The 14,182-nt window shown below is 37.1% G+C and overlaps 1 protein-coding gene across 4 annotated transcripts in view; it reads right to left on the bottom strand.

Moving 5' to 3' along the window:
* TAFA2 (TAFA chemokine like family member 2) overlaps window positions 1-14,182 on the bottom strand; it is a 295,636-nt gene that overhangs the window by 25,027 nt on the left and 256,427 nt on the right. For all 4 annotated transcript variants that reach the window (XM_084625487.1, XM_084625490.1, XM_084625488.1 and 1 more), the window contains exons 3-4: window positions 6,159-6,311; window positions 4,968-5,092 (exon numbers count right to left, since the gene is read on the bottom strand). In XM_084625487.1, coding sequence (XP_084481613.1) covers window positions 4,968-5,092; window positions 6,159-6,311 — 278 coding nt within the window. The remainder of the gene's footprint in view (window positions 1-4,967; window positions 5,093-6,158; window positions 6,312-14,182) is intronic.

The following is a 14,182-nucleotide window of genomic DNA, read 5'->3' as shown; positions in this document are numbered from 1 at the left end:
ATGACCCAGCACATGTTCATTTTAAGAACACTTTCACAGTAGATTTGACAATACACAAAGAAGGTACCAAGGTAAGATTTCTAAAAATAGCTACAGCACTCGACCCAAGTTTTAAGAATCTGAAGTGTCGTCCAAAATCTGAGAGGGATGAGCAGAGTGTGGAGCAGGCTTTCAGAAGACTTAAAAGAGCAACACTCAGATACGGAAACGACAAGAACCCAAACCAGCAAAAAAAGAAAATCAACCTTCTGCTGGTGGCATCTGACTCATGATGATGAAATGAACATGTGTCAGTCCGCTCTGCTTTGGATAGTTATCAAGCAGAACCCGTCATCAGCATGGAAACATGCCCTCTGGAATGGTGGTTGAAGCATGAAGGGACATATGAATCTTTAGCACATCTGGCACGGAAATATCTTGCAGCACAAGCTACAACAGTGCCATGCAACCACCTGTTCTCACTTTTAGAGACATTGTAAACAAGAAGCGGGCAGCGTTATCTCCTGCAAATTGTAACCAAACTTGTTTGTCTGTGAGATTGGCTGAAGTAGGACTAAGTGGACTTGCAGCCTCTAAAATTTTACATTGTTTATTTTTGAATGCAGTTTTTTTTGTACATAATTCTACATTTGTAAGTTCACCTTTCATGATAAAGAGATTGCACTATAGTACTTGTATTAGGTGAATTGAAAAATAATATTTCTATTGGTTTTTACAGTGCAAATACTTGTAATCAAAAATAAATATAAAGTGAGCACTGTACACTTTGTATTCTGTGTTGTAATTGAAATCAATATATTTGAAAATGTAGAAAACATCCAAAAATATTTAAATAAATGGTATTCTATTATTAACGGTGTGCTTAATCAATGGCTAGATTAATCAATGAATGAGATTAATCATGATTAATTTTTTTAATTGCTTGACAGCCCTAATGTCTACATATCTTAAAATATTGCTTCATTTACATATTTTATTCAGAGAATAATACATGGCTGGACTTTATTGCTCACATCTCTGATGTGATGATTTTCTAAGAACAAGTGAGCATTTTTTGTTATGCAATGTCAGATTTCAGTTGCTTGCTCCTTCAATAAAGTGATTAGCAATAGTGGTTTGAGCTCTGAGGTCTCTGTTTTTAGTCACTTTGCACATTAAATAAGTTTAATTATATGTCAGCATTGTGGGATACATCTTCAGCAGGTGTGAATCAAGGTAAGTGCAGAATGTTACTTTCACACCTGGCATCAGGCTAACATATTTGATGAGGTTGTCCCCTGTCAAAGTCTCTGTAAGTCTGATTAACACTAGAAGTCCCCTTGTCCTTCTTAGAACCTCTCTCTTTTTGGAGCTCCAAGCACTCAAAATCAATTCAAAGACACCTCTCTCCAACTGTAAGACAACAATCTTGCCTCTCGCTGATCTTCTTTGGCAGATGAAATTCCTAACTAGAGCTAGTCAACGTTTTTTTCAACCAAAGCTTTTGTCTTGGAAAATGGGGTTTCATTGAAAATGAAAAATTTTCACCAAAAAAAATTATTCAAATACATTTTTTTGGTTTTCTGGCTAGAGGGGAAATTCTCACCCTCTCATTTTTTCCCACCTCTCTCTTTCTCCCCGCCACTGGAGAACTGTAGGGGGAAAGCTTTTTTTTTTTTTTAAGTGTTGAAAGGTGAAAGGAAGTATTGCTTTTCTTGTTTTGTTTTTTCTTCCAGTGAAAAAAAATATAAAAGTTAAGAAAAGGGGACGGGAGCCAAAAATTTATAAACAAAATATTTCAAAATGAAATACAAATGTTTACTGCTTTGAAAAAAAAATCTTTTTGTCAACAAATAGGAAAAAAGTGAAGGGAAAAAAAAAGTCATGTTAAAAAAAATTCAACCATCTGTACCTTAACACAATCCTAGAACTGCATCCTGGACCCTATGTCATCGCTGGAAAAATCTCTGCTCTATCTTCATTTCATAGCCTTAATAATCTATTTCTAAACACCCTCTCCAGTTCCAGTGCATTGCTTAGGCAGGCATACACTACAAGATCTCTGCCTAAAAATAAATAATTATTTTAGCCAGAATAGCAATTTTCTTCTCAGACCTCTCTAAATATAGAGACAGAAATTCCACCCTTCCAAATATAAACTCCAACAGAGTAAAAGATGTTAATCAGAGGTAAGTTCAGACCCCTAAACTCTTCCTCTCCACATTTACTTCTTCTCTCTGATTATTCCTTATTAACCCATTAGCCCTCTCCTCTCTGTTAGCCATACCCTGACATTGTAGGGATGGTAATTCCGTTACAACATAATTCCATAATGCCTATTTCTTCATTCTTAGTGTACATAATATCTACCTGAATAGCCTTAAGATTTGAATTCTAAGTACCAGAATATTCATGCTATTCTTCATTCATTATTCATACATATTCTTCTTAGATATCTGCATCTCTGAACAACATACAACACTTCAACCAGGTCACATTTTTCACATGTATTATTGAAGAGGAAAATTTGACCCAATGTTTAGAGGTGAATTGAGACGTAATGCATTATATTGCTTTTAGCAAGGCTTTCACAGAAGTTGCTATGTATTTAAATCACACAAACTTGCTAGCTCCCTTTGGCTCCTGCTGCTTTTACATTATACATGACCATCACATATGGGCTACTTCATTAGACAATAATAAAAGCTTATTATACTTGTTCTCTTAATACTGATTTTTTGCTGTCTCTATTATTTTTCTCTGAATATGGAGTTTACTGGTTTCAAACCCTTCAGAATTTTTCCTTTCACTTAGAACCTTTTAGGATAGACAATAGCTACATACACACTGCAGCCTCCATACATTAGGGATGAGTATTCACTTTTGATAACACGGTACTTTCTTAAGACAAAGAAGACATTCAGCCTCTCAGTAGCAGCATAGGTAGTCCAGGGCTTCTCAAAATCAAGGATACTGAAGATTCAATTTCATGTATATAGAGAGGCAGGATTAACCCTTCAGAGCCCAGATAGCCAATTGTTAGGTGCAAACTTGAAATAAAGTGTGGGATTTCCCTCAGAAAAACTCTGCAGAAGGGGGAGAGGGGGGATCTGGCTGAGCCACTGGCAAGACAGGTAAAACTGGAGGGAACTTCAGGAGGCAGGAAATCCCCTGCTGCCACAGACTGACAGGTCTGGTTCTGCCCCCAAGCTGAAATCAGGCTGAAGCATCCATTACAATGGACCTGTAGGCCTCAGCATGATGATGAATAGAGCTTGGCACCTCTAGAGTGGTTTAAAAGTGTTTGGTGCCCACCAGCAGGGGGGGCAGGAGAGCGGGGGGATATGATTCAGCCACCTATTACATATTGTTTGTTAAGTGCTAACAAGGAGCTAAAAATGTTGCCAAAATGATATAATTGTACAAATAACAACAACCACATTTATACCTAACACTGTAGTATTTGGACAATATAGTGCATGGTACTTTACAAATATATAAGGAGAAAAATCCCTGCCCAGAAATCTTATCTAATTTAGACAATTCACATGTAAACAGAGCAAAACAACATGGTAGGAGGGTAGGGGGAAGAAGCCAAATGCCAAGAGAAGAGGAGAGAGACATGAACTAGTCACATTTTTTCCCAATTTCTTTTTCATTTGAGTGTGTTACTGTTGAATCATTTTCCTCTAACTGGATATATCTCACACACATACACAACATACATAATACTTATCTAGAGTGAGTGTGTGTGCACACCTTAGATATATACATACACACATTTAGCTGCGGGCAGTACTCAAGCAGCGATTAGAGTTTCGAAAAAGGATTTAAGAAGGAAGAATGGAATAAGTTACACTAATGAAGTACCTTTCATCCAAAGAATGCCAAAGTGTTTTACAAACTCAGACATACAGACAGACACCATTCAGCCACATCTGGGATAAACAGGAAGTAGCCAGTTGATATATAGTACACTACGCTACAATGAGGGGAAGGGAAATATTTTGTCCTGTGTCACAGGCTCAAAGAAATGCATACACAGAGTAAAGTTCATTGTAGCCAGTTATGAATCGATCCTGCAAACAATTATTCATGACTAACTTTAACCATTGCTACTCACATAAGATTTCCTTGTGTGTGCATTTAAAGGATGGATCCTTAATTTGCCTCACAAGAATGAAAAGTTGGATTGAATCTGCAGGGATTTGAAGCTGTGGGTTCTAGAAGTCTGAGTATTTAATGCTTAGCATTATCTTAGGTAATTTGTTGGGGGTTGTTTTTTTGTTTTTTTTTTTTGCTTCTGCTAGCAGCTAGAAAGTACAGGTTTACTTTGTTTTCAATGAAGCATGTAAAACAAAAGGTTAGATGGATTTGTACAATTACAATTTTGAACAAATAATATTAAAAGTGTCAAATGGGAAATGGAACCTATTGCACCACTGTCAAAATTTTGTAGTAATTCTCAGTCTTACCAGACATAAATAACCAAAAGATTATTCTGTAATGACACAGTAAATGCTTACCATATTCAACAGTTTCTGTGTAAAAATATAATAATTCCAAGTAATTGACAAAAGTGCATTTGTGTTATACCTTGTAAATCAATGTCTCATGGATTTGGAACATTGCAAGATGGAGATTAGCAGGGTGTGCTGGCTTCTTTATTTTTATTTTATTTTTCTTTATTTTTTTTGCAACCAGTCATAGAGGGACAAACAGATCAAATAAAATATAAATTAGTAGTAGTAGCAGCTGAAAAGGGGGTTGATTCTCTTCTCTGCAATACCCAGACCTGAAAACGACAGGAACAGTGCACTCTATGATCAATTAACTGCAAAGTATGCTGATGGAAGTGTACAGGGTCAGGAAACCCACCTCAATATAACTGCTTACCCACAGCTCCAGGGTCTTTTCTTTTGAGTGTTTACTTAGGGCCTGTGTGTTAGTTTTCTATTGGTAACAAGTGATGCTGGTACTATACCTACCCTAGTTGTTTTCACTTTATTCCCAGAGGAACAGCTCCATCCTTTCCGATCCGGAAGAACTTTACATTCCTCCCCTTCAAGACATGGTTGCATATGGCACCACCATTTCTGTTCCACTATTGAAGCTATGAAAGGGGAAAACATACACATTTACATGTTCAGTAAATGGCCACTTTACATCCCCATTATATGGCAGCATCAATTTTATTCTCCACAAAATGTTTAGAAAAAAGTATGTTGACAAACAGCTACACTGCAAGTCAGAATCTTCCTAAATAAATAAGACTCTATTTGTCAAGGACACTGTGTATGAATTTGGCACCAGCATCTCTTCTTAATTATTATTGTTATTACTACTTTTTTTTTTTACATTTGTTACATTTGTTTAAATTTATCTTGCTTCAAGAACAAATTTCACAACAATCCTTTTCAATCACCAATTCTTCTTTCCTGGTCAGATTTGTAAGTTTTTGGCATAATCTCTTCTTTTGAGTTAATGTATTGTGTTTGAAGTTCTGTACATTCAAGGTAAGATTAAATGTATTCCCTGAAGATGACATACTTACAGCTTCTATGACAGCAAACACAGAAAAAAATAGTTCATGTAAAGGGTGAAACAGGCTTGTCCTTTTTCAGAGAAAGAGTTGTGCAAAATGAGCCAATATTTTCCCAAATAAAACATACAAACCCATGCCAGTTTTGTTTGCAATATTAAGATTGTACTATGGATAGCAAAAACACCATTGGTCTAAAAAACCTAAAAACGAGCCAAACTATGCTCTGCTTGTTTGTTTTCCTTTGTTTTGTGGCAAAATAACAGATAAATAAAGTATGATACTGCAGCATATGAAAATAATATGCTGATGTAACTTATGCATAAACACTTTTAATTAAATTAACTTGATACAACACTAAGAGCATTCTATTATTTAGATCACAGTTTGCTTCTCAAGAGGTCTAGTTCACTGTCATCTACTAATTTCACATAGTGTTTCCATAAAGCATTGGCAAATAATTCATTTTTCTTATCCTCCTCTCCCATTCATCTTGGAGATGCCCTTCAAACCTCAGAATCCTTTCTAACACTTTTAAACACTGCTTGGTTTAAAAGAAAGATTCCCAGTTTAGACACTGCATTACAAAACCCACCAACAAAAATACAACAAAATGAAGTAAGTGAAGTCATCGCACCATCAACACAAGAAGGAGCTGCTCGGGTGGTACCTGCTACCTGCCCAGGAAAGCAGGAGCACTTGACTGTCTGTGACCTTTCTTCTATCTTGTTCTTATTACAACATCTGTGGAGAGCCACCACCTCACAGGTTCCTGTTTTAACATGGTGAGCTGTGCAAACAAAAAGAAGAAGGTGATGATGGTGATAACATTGCTAGGTAGCATGGTACAGCGTTTGTTTTTATTAGAAATATGTTACATTCAGCTCTATAAAGGGATCTGCAATACACACAACTAGAATTACAATAACACCAACTCTATAGTGCAAAGATTATTTCTTTTCTAAACAGAGCATAACTCTCTCTGACAGAAAATGTGTGGTGAAATAAGAACAATTAGAGAAGAATGCACATTGCACCATTTCAGTGGAACAAAATGTAGAGGCACTGAAAAGGCATCATAGAAAATATATATATATTCAGACTAGTATAGGCACCTGCATCTCCGTATAAACCTAATATAATATATTTTCTTAGGGCGACACTCAGAAAATAAAGTGCTTCAACATTAAAATAGCAGCATGAATATATATTTTGGAATGCATACATTATAAATGTAAGATGACCACATGTCCCCAGACAGATCCAGTTTTTTATATGATGTCCCAGGATCTTCCTTTAGGACACCTGAAATGTCCTGGTTTTTCTTTGTTTGTTTTTTTCATTTCACTAGTCAACTGGTACAGATCCACTAAGATGATGTGGCAGGATTTGGGAACCCTATGCATGGAATATGATCTCCCATCATGTCATGGGGGTTGGGGGCAGTGGATCAATGACTACTCAGACCCACTAGTCATTCTCTCTTGCTTCAGGATCAGCTAACCGGTCACAGAAACTACTGCAGCCCTGAGGCTACAGCAGTACCAGGAGAAGATCTGCCTGGGGGAAAGGTTAACTATTTAAGATATAGTAACTAATTATTGTATCATTTTCATTTCATCAGAGCTTGCTGAGACTGCAAGCTGAACCAGTGGCTGCTAGAAATTGTAGGGCAGATCACAGACAGATCGTAAAACTACTGCTAAAGCACCAGAGAGTCACCGTCTAAACACAGAACTTGTACTGTACCCAAATGAGATCGTGAAATGTTACCTTGGGGAGACTGCTAGAAAATATTATGTAAATATATTTCTTCCTTTCCTCAGGTCTACACTGCCTCAGCCTTGGTCAGCTCTATTTGGATCACATGGAGGGGGCACTGGAGAGATAGCAAGTGCAAAATATTTTATGAAATTTTATCAAGAATACAGACTCTCTCCATCCCCTTCCTACCTAAATTCCAAAAATTGGTATGGCGGCAGAAGGTTATCTGAATTGGCAAAGCAAACAAATACAAAATTTGGGTACTCTAATGGGAGACTTGCCATGTAGGACTGGGCCCTTTTACAAGCAGCTTTGACTTTGCTTTTTCTTCGCATGCTACAGTGTATGCGAAATCTATAATCATTCTAAAGCACACTGCCCTCTCTGGCCAGTAGCCTATATTCTTGAAACTAGACTATCAATTTAAGCTTCCGCCCTTAACTTGGGGCCATTGCCAAGCCACAGTAAGCCAAGATGAACACTAAAGAGATTGTACTACCCATAAAGACAAAGCAGATGCTCTCCTCAGTGAGCCAGCTCCCCTCCGTGGAGCAGTGGTGGGGAGAAGCAGAAGCAGGGCCATAACCATACCTCTTCTTTGACCCCTTTTCAGAGTCTTTCTGCCTGAGAGAACAGGGAGCAGGAACAAGCAAATTCCTCCCCTCCCAAGAGTGCAAAGACAACTATTATAAATTGTGCAACCACTTAATTGCCACTCTTACCCATGCACAGCCATAGAGGGGTAGCCCACAATCTGGCTCTTAGTTACCAAAATGGAAGCTACTGCTTAGAACATTGTATTCAAGCAATCACATGTTTTTCACTAGAACAAAGCCAGTCAAATAGCTTGTGATCATTGTAATCACTCTCTACACATTTCAGTTTTAGCATCACATTGTACAGTGTCAGGTTGTATAGTGTTACAGCTGAAATGATATATGACATATCAGGTGAGAAATTCAAAAGAGGTTCCACCTTTTGAAAAACCAAACTTGAATAAATGTTTTTCTCTGTTTTAAAAGCTTTAACTAATGTTAATAAAACTGAGAAAGAGGAATGTTGCTCATACTATCTACCTGAACTTTTCTAGGAAGTTAGTGGGGCAAGTTATCCCAATACCCATGAGATTTTTTTTAAGCAGATATTTTTAGGCCCATTGGTACAAGGTAACCACAGTGAAAATTATTTTACATTGGTTAACATTGCATGTTAACATGTTGACTCAAAGAATTCCATATATTTTTCTCAACTAATCTTTTATGTTTATAGAGAATAGAGCATCTTTATTTGGGTATACAGTAAAATAAATTACCTATACATTATATTTCTTATATATAATATGTAGCATGAACATAGAATAGACACACATACCTGTTCTGAAAAGTTACATTCATTTTTATTATAATAGGCAATTATGCATTTCAAACCCATACACACTAACATAAATTCATTTAACTGAGTTGACATGAGATTCATATAACAAACGTGACACTGAAGCTATAAAGGAAAGTAAATTTAGTGTCAGGTTGTGAATTTGTTCCTGCTTATTTTTCTCTCTATTAGATTTCAGTCCTTATTTGTATTCTGATTTGTCTCATTGATTCTGAAATTTTGTTTGCCTCTATGCTCACCTATTTAACAGTTTTACACAGCTTGACTGGCTCTCTAGAGATTCCATATTACACCTTCTAAGCAGAAATAAAGCATCGCCTACATGCACCAATAGTCATCTGAAATGCAAGCTAGTTAGTAGATTTAAGTTGTAAAATGCTTTGAGGGGAAAAATTACTGCTGAAACAAAAACTTTTCAAGACATCTAATTTTTTACTTTGTAGTCATTAGAGAGAAAATGGAGCATTTTCCAAGAGTACTTATTCCAAAGTACTCTAATTAAATGAAACGATCATTTGTGGTTATGAATGGAAAAGAAAAGCATTTCAAAAGATGCTGTGATATGTGAAGACTAGATTAGAGCAAAAAATAACCAAATGCCAATTATAGCATTTCAGAGACTGTTTAGTAAAACTGTTTCCAATTTTGGAGGTAGAAAAATAAAACCTTCCAGAAAAGGCTACCCTGGCTCTTCAACACATTAAAAATCTGGGGCAACTATCCTCTAGTTTCTATTTACCATCTAAAGTATAGTGTGAATGTTCCTAGAGAGGAAATGTGGGAATTTCAGTTCCTTGTGCTATCAAATAATTAAGTTCCAGTGCAGTAAGTACAATATCTGTCACATTCATGTGAAACGAAAACCTCTATACAGTAGATAAAGGATTTTTCTCAACCTAATACAAATTAACCTCATTAAACCATTGAACCATTCCAAACTGAGATAGTAGTTTATGAGAGTCACGTTTTTGGTTTGTTTCTTCTTCTCATAGCACCCACTTCAAAGTGTTTGGCTTGCTTTACAGAAAGTATTTCTGAAACAATGTTCTTTCTGGAATTCTACAGAAATTAATTATTCAAAAATACACCTTATGGACTCAATCCTGCAACCTTTACTAAAATGAGTAATCCTTATTCACATGTCTAGTTCTATTAAAATCAATGGAACTACACGTGTTAGTAAGGTTGGCTGAATCAGGCCCAAAAGTATTTATGTACATACAACAAAGTGCTATTAATAATTACACATAAAAGTTCCAGAGATATTATGTAACCTTAGTGTGCAACTTAGAAAACAGAAATAATCATGTCATTACCCTGTAATGGCATGAGCTGTAATTAATCTGCCACTTTATGGTAGTTTTTATAGAGTTCAATGGTCTGCAGTTATCATACAAAGGAGTATTTACACAATATTTGGACCTTGAAATTTAATGTGTTACCAGTTATGCTAATAAAGAAATTAAGGCTAGGTAGTTATTATCCTTAATATGTGTAATATTAAAGAATGCTTTTAAATTCAAACAAGAAAAGTTCTGTAATCTATATATACTCTACATTCCGTCTTATACAGAAAAGCCAGTTATTTAGTTTAAAAATATATTTATTCCCAATCATTAGACTCTACCCTCAGATTAATGTGATTTCAATGGGATTTGCATACATGCATCTGGTGGCAAAATTTGTTTAGCTTTTTTGGTTTTATTGATACATGAGATTAGTACTTTGCTTTAACAGACAAGAATATATGCAAATCACTAAAATTATGCATGAGGGTGGGGCTCACGTGAACTCCGCTCTTCAATATTCTTTTTATTACTTTGTACTGCAGTAGCATCTACAGATCCCAATCAAGTCTGGGCTCCATTCTGCTACATGCTGTACAAACACAGAGTAATAGACCTTAAAATCTTAAAAGTCTCAAAGACTTAATCTTAAACCCACATCTGGCACAGAATTACATGCATGCTTAACTTAATGCACTATGAGTAGTCCTATTGAGGTGTATACATTTTTGCAGACTCATTGCAGAATCAGAACCTTAGCTGAAACAAAAAGCAACAAATAGATGACACAAACAAAGGAAGAGGGAAAGGTAAAAGCTTTGTTTTTCCATGAAGTTTAATTCCAGTGATATCTGAAGTAGAGTCTGATCGTATGGACCTCCCAGTCTTCTCTGGCCTACTGGACAAGACATTTTATACAAAATAAATGCAGTGGTCCTGTCCTTCAAACCTTTACGCGTGTGAGCAGTCTTTATTCATGCAACTATTCCTTATCCACAGGAGTAGTTAGAGTAGGGACTAAAATGGGACAACTGTGAAAGCAGTCCCATACTAAATTCATCAGGTTACCAATCTGCCACATTCTTGCATGGGTTACAATGAATGATTATTCAAAATTCTGCCCTGGTAATGTCTAAAGAAGTCTGACTTTTTATTGATAGAGGAAAAAATAAAACAAAATTAGTAGTTTGATTATAATGTCTTCCAGTGCAAGCCCTAAATCAGCATTTTATTAAGTGACCAGAGAAAGCACTGGTATTTTTTACATAGAGAATGTTTGCTTTGTTCATGCTGATTGACACGGAAAGCAAATGTAGGTTAGCTTTCCTCTACACTTCAGCAATTTCAGTATGTCACGTCAGTCTTGCTGTGTCACTCTGGATAGGAAGGATATGAATACCTCTGCAAAAATGAGGGGGGGGAGGAGAATCCTGGTTGCATAGTTTTTAGAAGCTATATTAACAAATGCTAGTAGCTGCAAGAGCACACTGTAAAAGGAAGTATAAATCTGTGGCTGAGACAGGCTTTCAAAAGCCATATTCAGCCTCAGTTTATGTTTTATAACCGTGTGAGGCAACCTTGGGATTCCCATGTCCTCAGTGGTGCGAGTGAGGCATATTGTGGTAGTGCTCTGTCTCCTGAAGGGCAACGGTTACAACACTCATGCTGCATCATTTTCCAGATGTCACACGGAATACGCCATATAACAAAGAATTTCATCCTGCCCTTTTTGCACCCTTCCATACTACTTCTTAAACAGTTATTTAGATATGTTTCCCAAAGATGTGTTACCTCGATGGTCGAGAATCCCTCCTTCAGAGGTCTTCACTTATGTCATAGACAGGAATTCAGCATACCCAGGTAATTCATAGCTACAATACATGTGTATGAAAATGTACATGCATATTTCTCCTGTCAAGTAACCTTTTTCCGCCTTTTCAGAGTCTAGTATCTAGATCATTTATTTTCCAAATAGCTAAAATATACTATGTGCCAAATTACAGTAGCCTTGCATGGAAATGCCAGAGGACAGAGAGGGACCGGGGAGCCCATCCCACCCCTGGAATCCACACAGGGTGCAACCACAAATTGGAGGGCTGCTCACTTGTGAACACAATGAAGGAGGCTAGTCAGGTTTTGTGTCTGGTGGAGAGTGTCATGGACATAGTCCCATTCTCCCATGCACTATTTTGTGACTGTGGGGTAGTATTCACAGAGCGCAGCATTTACCCGAGGAACAAGTGAAGTATCTCCCTTTGGCAAGTGTAGAGAGAATACCAGTGATAGAAAGGAGGCACATGGGGGTATGGCAGGACTGCGCTGCACCTTGGTAAGCCCTACCAGTGTCATGGTGGCTAGGGGTTCATTACAAGTTGGCATCATTGAGGCAGCTCTGGAGGGGGCAAAATGGCCCTTGGGCAATCCTAGTATTGGGGGAGAAGATGGTATAAAGATGGCATAAAGTCATCTCGACTTTTCACTCTTTCTTTATTTGTGCAGCGTGTCACTCTCATATAGCTCATGATTGAGCCCATTATTATTAATGAACATCTGGAAGGAAAAATAAGCAAGGAAGGGGAGAAAGAGAGAATGTTAATGTAAGCTTTAGAAAAAAAAATTTCTAACAAGATCATACCACCAAGAAGCAATAGACTAAGAAATCTACACTGACTAGCAAGGAGAGAGCTTACATTGGAAAGGTTTATGCATCAAGCTCATAAATCAACAGCTATGAAGAGGCGCATTCTAAAATATTCTGTAATAAGTGGAAGAGAAGAATTGCTATACCAAATCAGAATGGTCCACTGTGGCCCAATATGCCACTCTGTATATAAGATGATGATGATTAAATAAACCCATAATGCATGATGTGGGAAATTCCTTTCTGTTCATATACCCTCAGTCCCCTTATAAGCTCATCTTGCTCTCTGGCATATGTGGGTTTATTCTAGGGTTCGACGTTTGACCCGCCAAAAACAACTGGTCAATTTGCCTGTCAAATATTGGTTAAGTATTGTCAAATAATGTCAAAAATGGTCAAATATTTCAAAGGACTAATTTATTCGAACAGTAACAAAGAGTAAGACTCGATCATCTCCAACAGGCTTAGCCTTTGATAGATATTTATACCCAATTACAAAAAAGTTACTGAACTGAATTATTTTAACTCAGAAAAATAGGAAAGGTAATTAAATTAAGTTCTAAAAAAATGAAAGAATGGCACCGTGATGCCACAAAAAAGGTAGGTGCTGTCTAGATCAGAGCATTCTTGCTAGAATATTTGACAATATTTGACCATGGTCAAATAATAGGTGAGGTTGCCAAGTCTACTTATTACACATTTAACATTATCCTAAACTTACATAGGTGCAATGGTTATGGAAAGTCAGTTTTCAAGTCCTGCAACACTATTCGTCTCAAAGACTTCATGCAGCAGCAAAGTCCATGCACAAGCAAAGTAGAATATGCTGTGTAAAGAAACACTTCCTTTTAACTGGCTTAAATGTACAGCACTGTTTTTAAGTTTCCTCTAGGATACCTTTTTTCTTGTATGTCTAACATTATGGGACAGGTTTTGAACTAATCAGTTTATTCACTTGAATCTTGAACACAAATAAAGGAGCAGATACTTGTTTGACCATTCAGGTAGGGTTTGTTTTATTGCCACCCAACAGCAAAAGCCGGTAATGTGTACACATTAGACGCAGCATATTTCAAACAGCAGCCCTACTAGGCTTCTTGGATGGAGCATAGTGCTTCCACAGAAAGCCGTTCTAAAACTCACAGGAGTAATTCTTGGTAAGTGTTTATCCTATAGATGTTAACCCAGCTACATTTGGCAAGCTACCTCTATCATGCAATTAACCTACTTAGTCCAGTTAGACGAAGGATGGTAAGCAGAGGTTCACATGACACTGTGCTGATAACATCCCTGGTAGCCTTTTAAAAACAAAGCTAAAGAATGGTTTGCCATAATCACATTGCCAAGCATGCTTTACTGCATGGTGCCAGATGAAAATTTCATCCATCAGTTGTCTGCCAGCCACCAGTTATAGCCACCTGTGTGGGAAGACTTTTGCCCCCTTGGAAAAAACATCAGGGAAACTACGCTGTAAGCATTCTCTTGAGACCAGCTCACTAATAACCCAGTGAAATCAAGCCCCAGCTATTCCCAAGGCACCGTCTGGGTTCTGAAATGGAAAGCAGATTATGTTCTCTG

The sequence above is a fragment of the Lepidochelys olivacea genome (genome assembly GCF_965140295.1).
Source record: "Lepidochelys olivacea isolate rLepOli2 genome assembly, chromosome: 1".
In the NCBI taxonomy this organism is placed as follows: domain Eukaryota; kingdom Metazoa; phylum Chordata; order Testudines; family Cheloniidae; genus Lepidochelys; species Lepidochelys olivacea.
The sequence above is the reverse complement of the archived record's forward strand: the minus strand, read 5'-3'. Positions and strand labels throughout refer to the sequence as shown.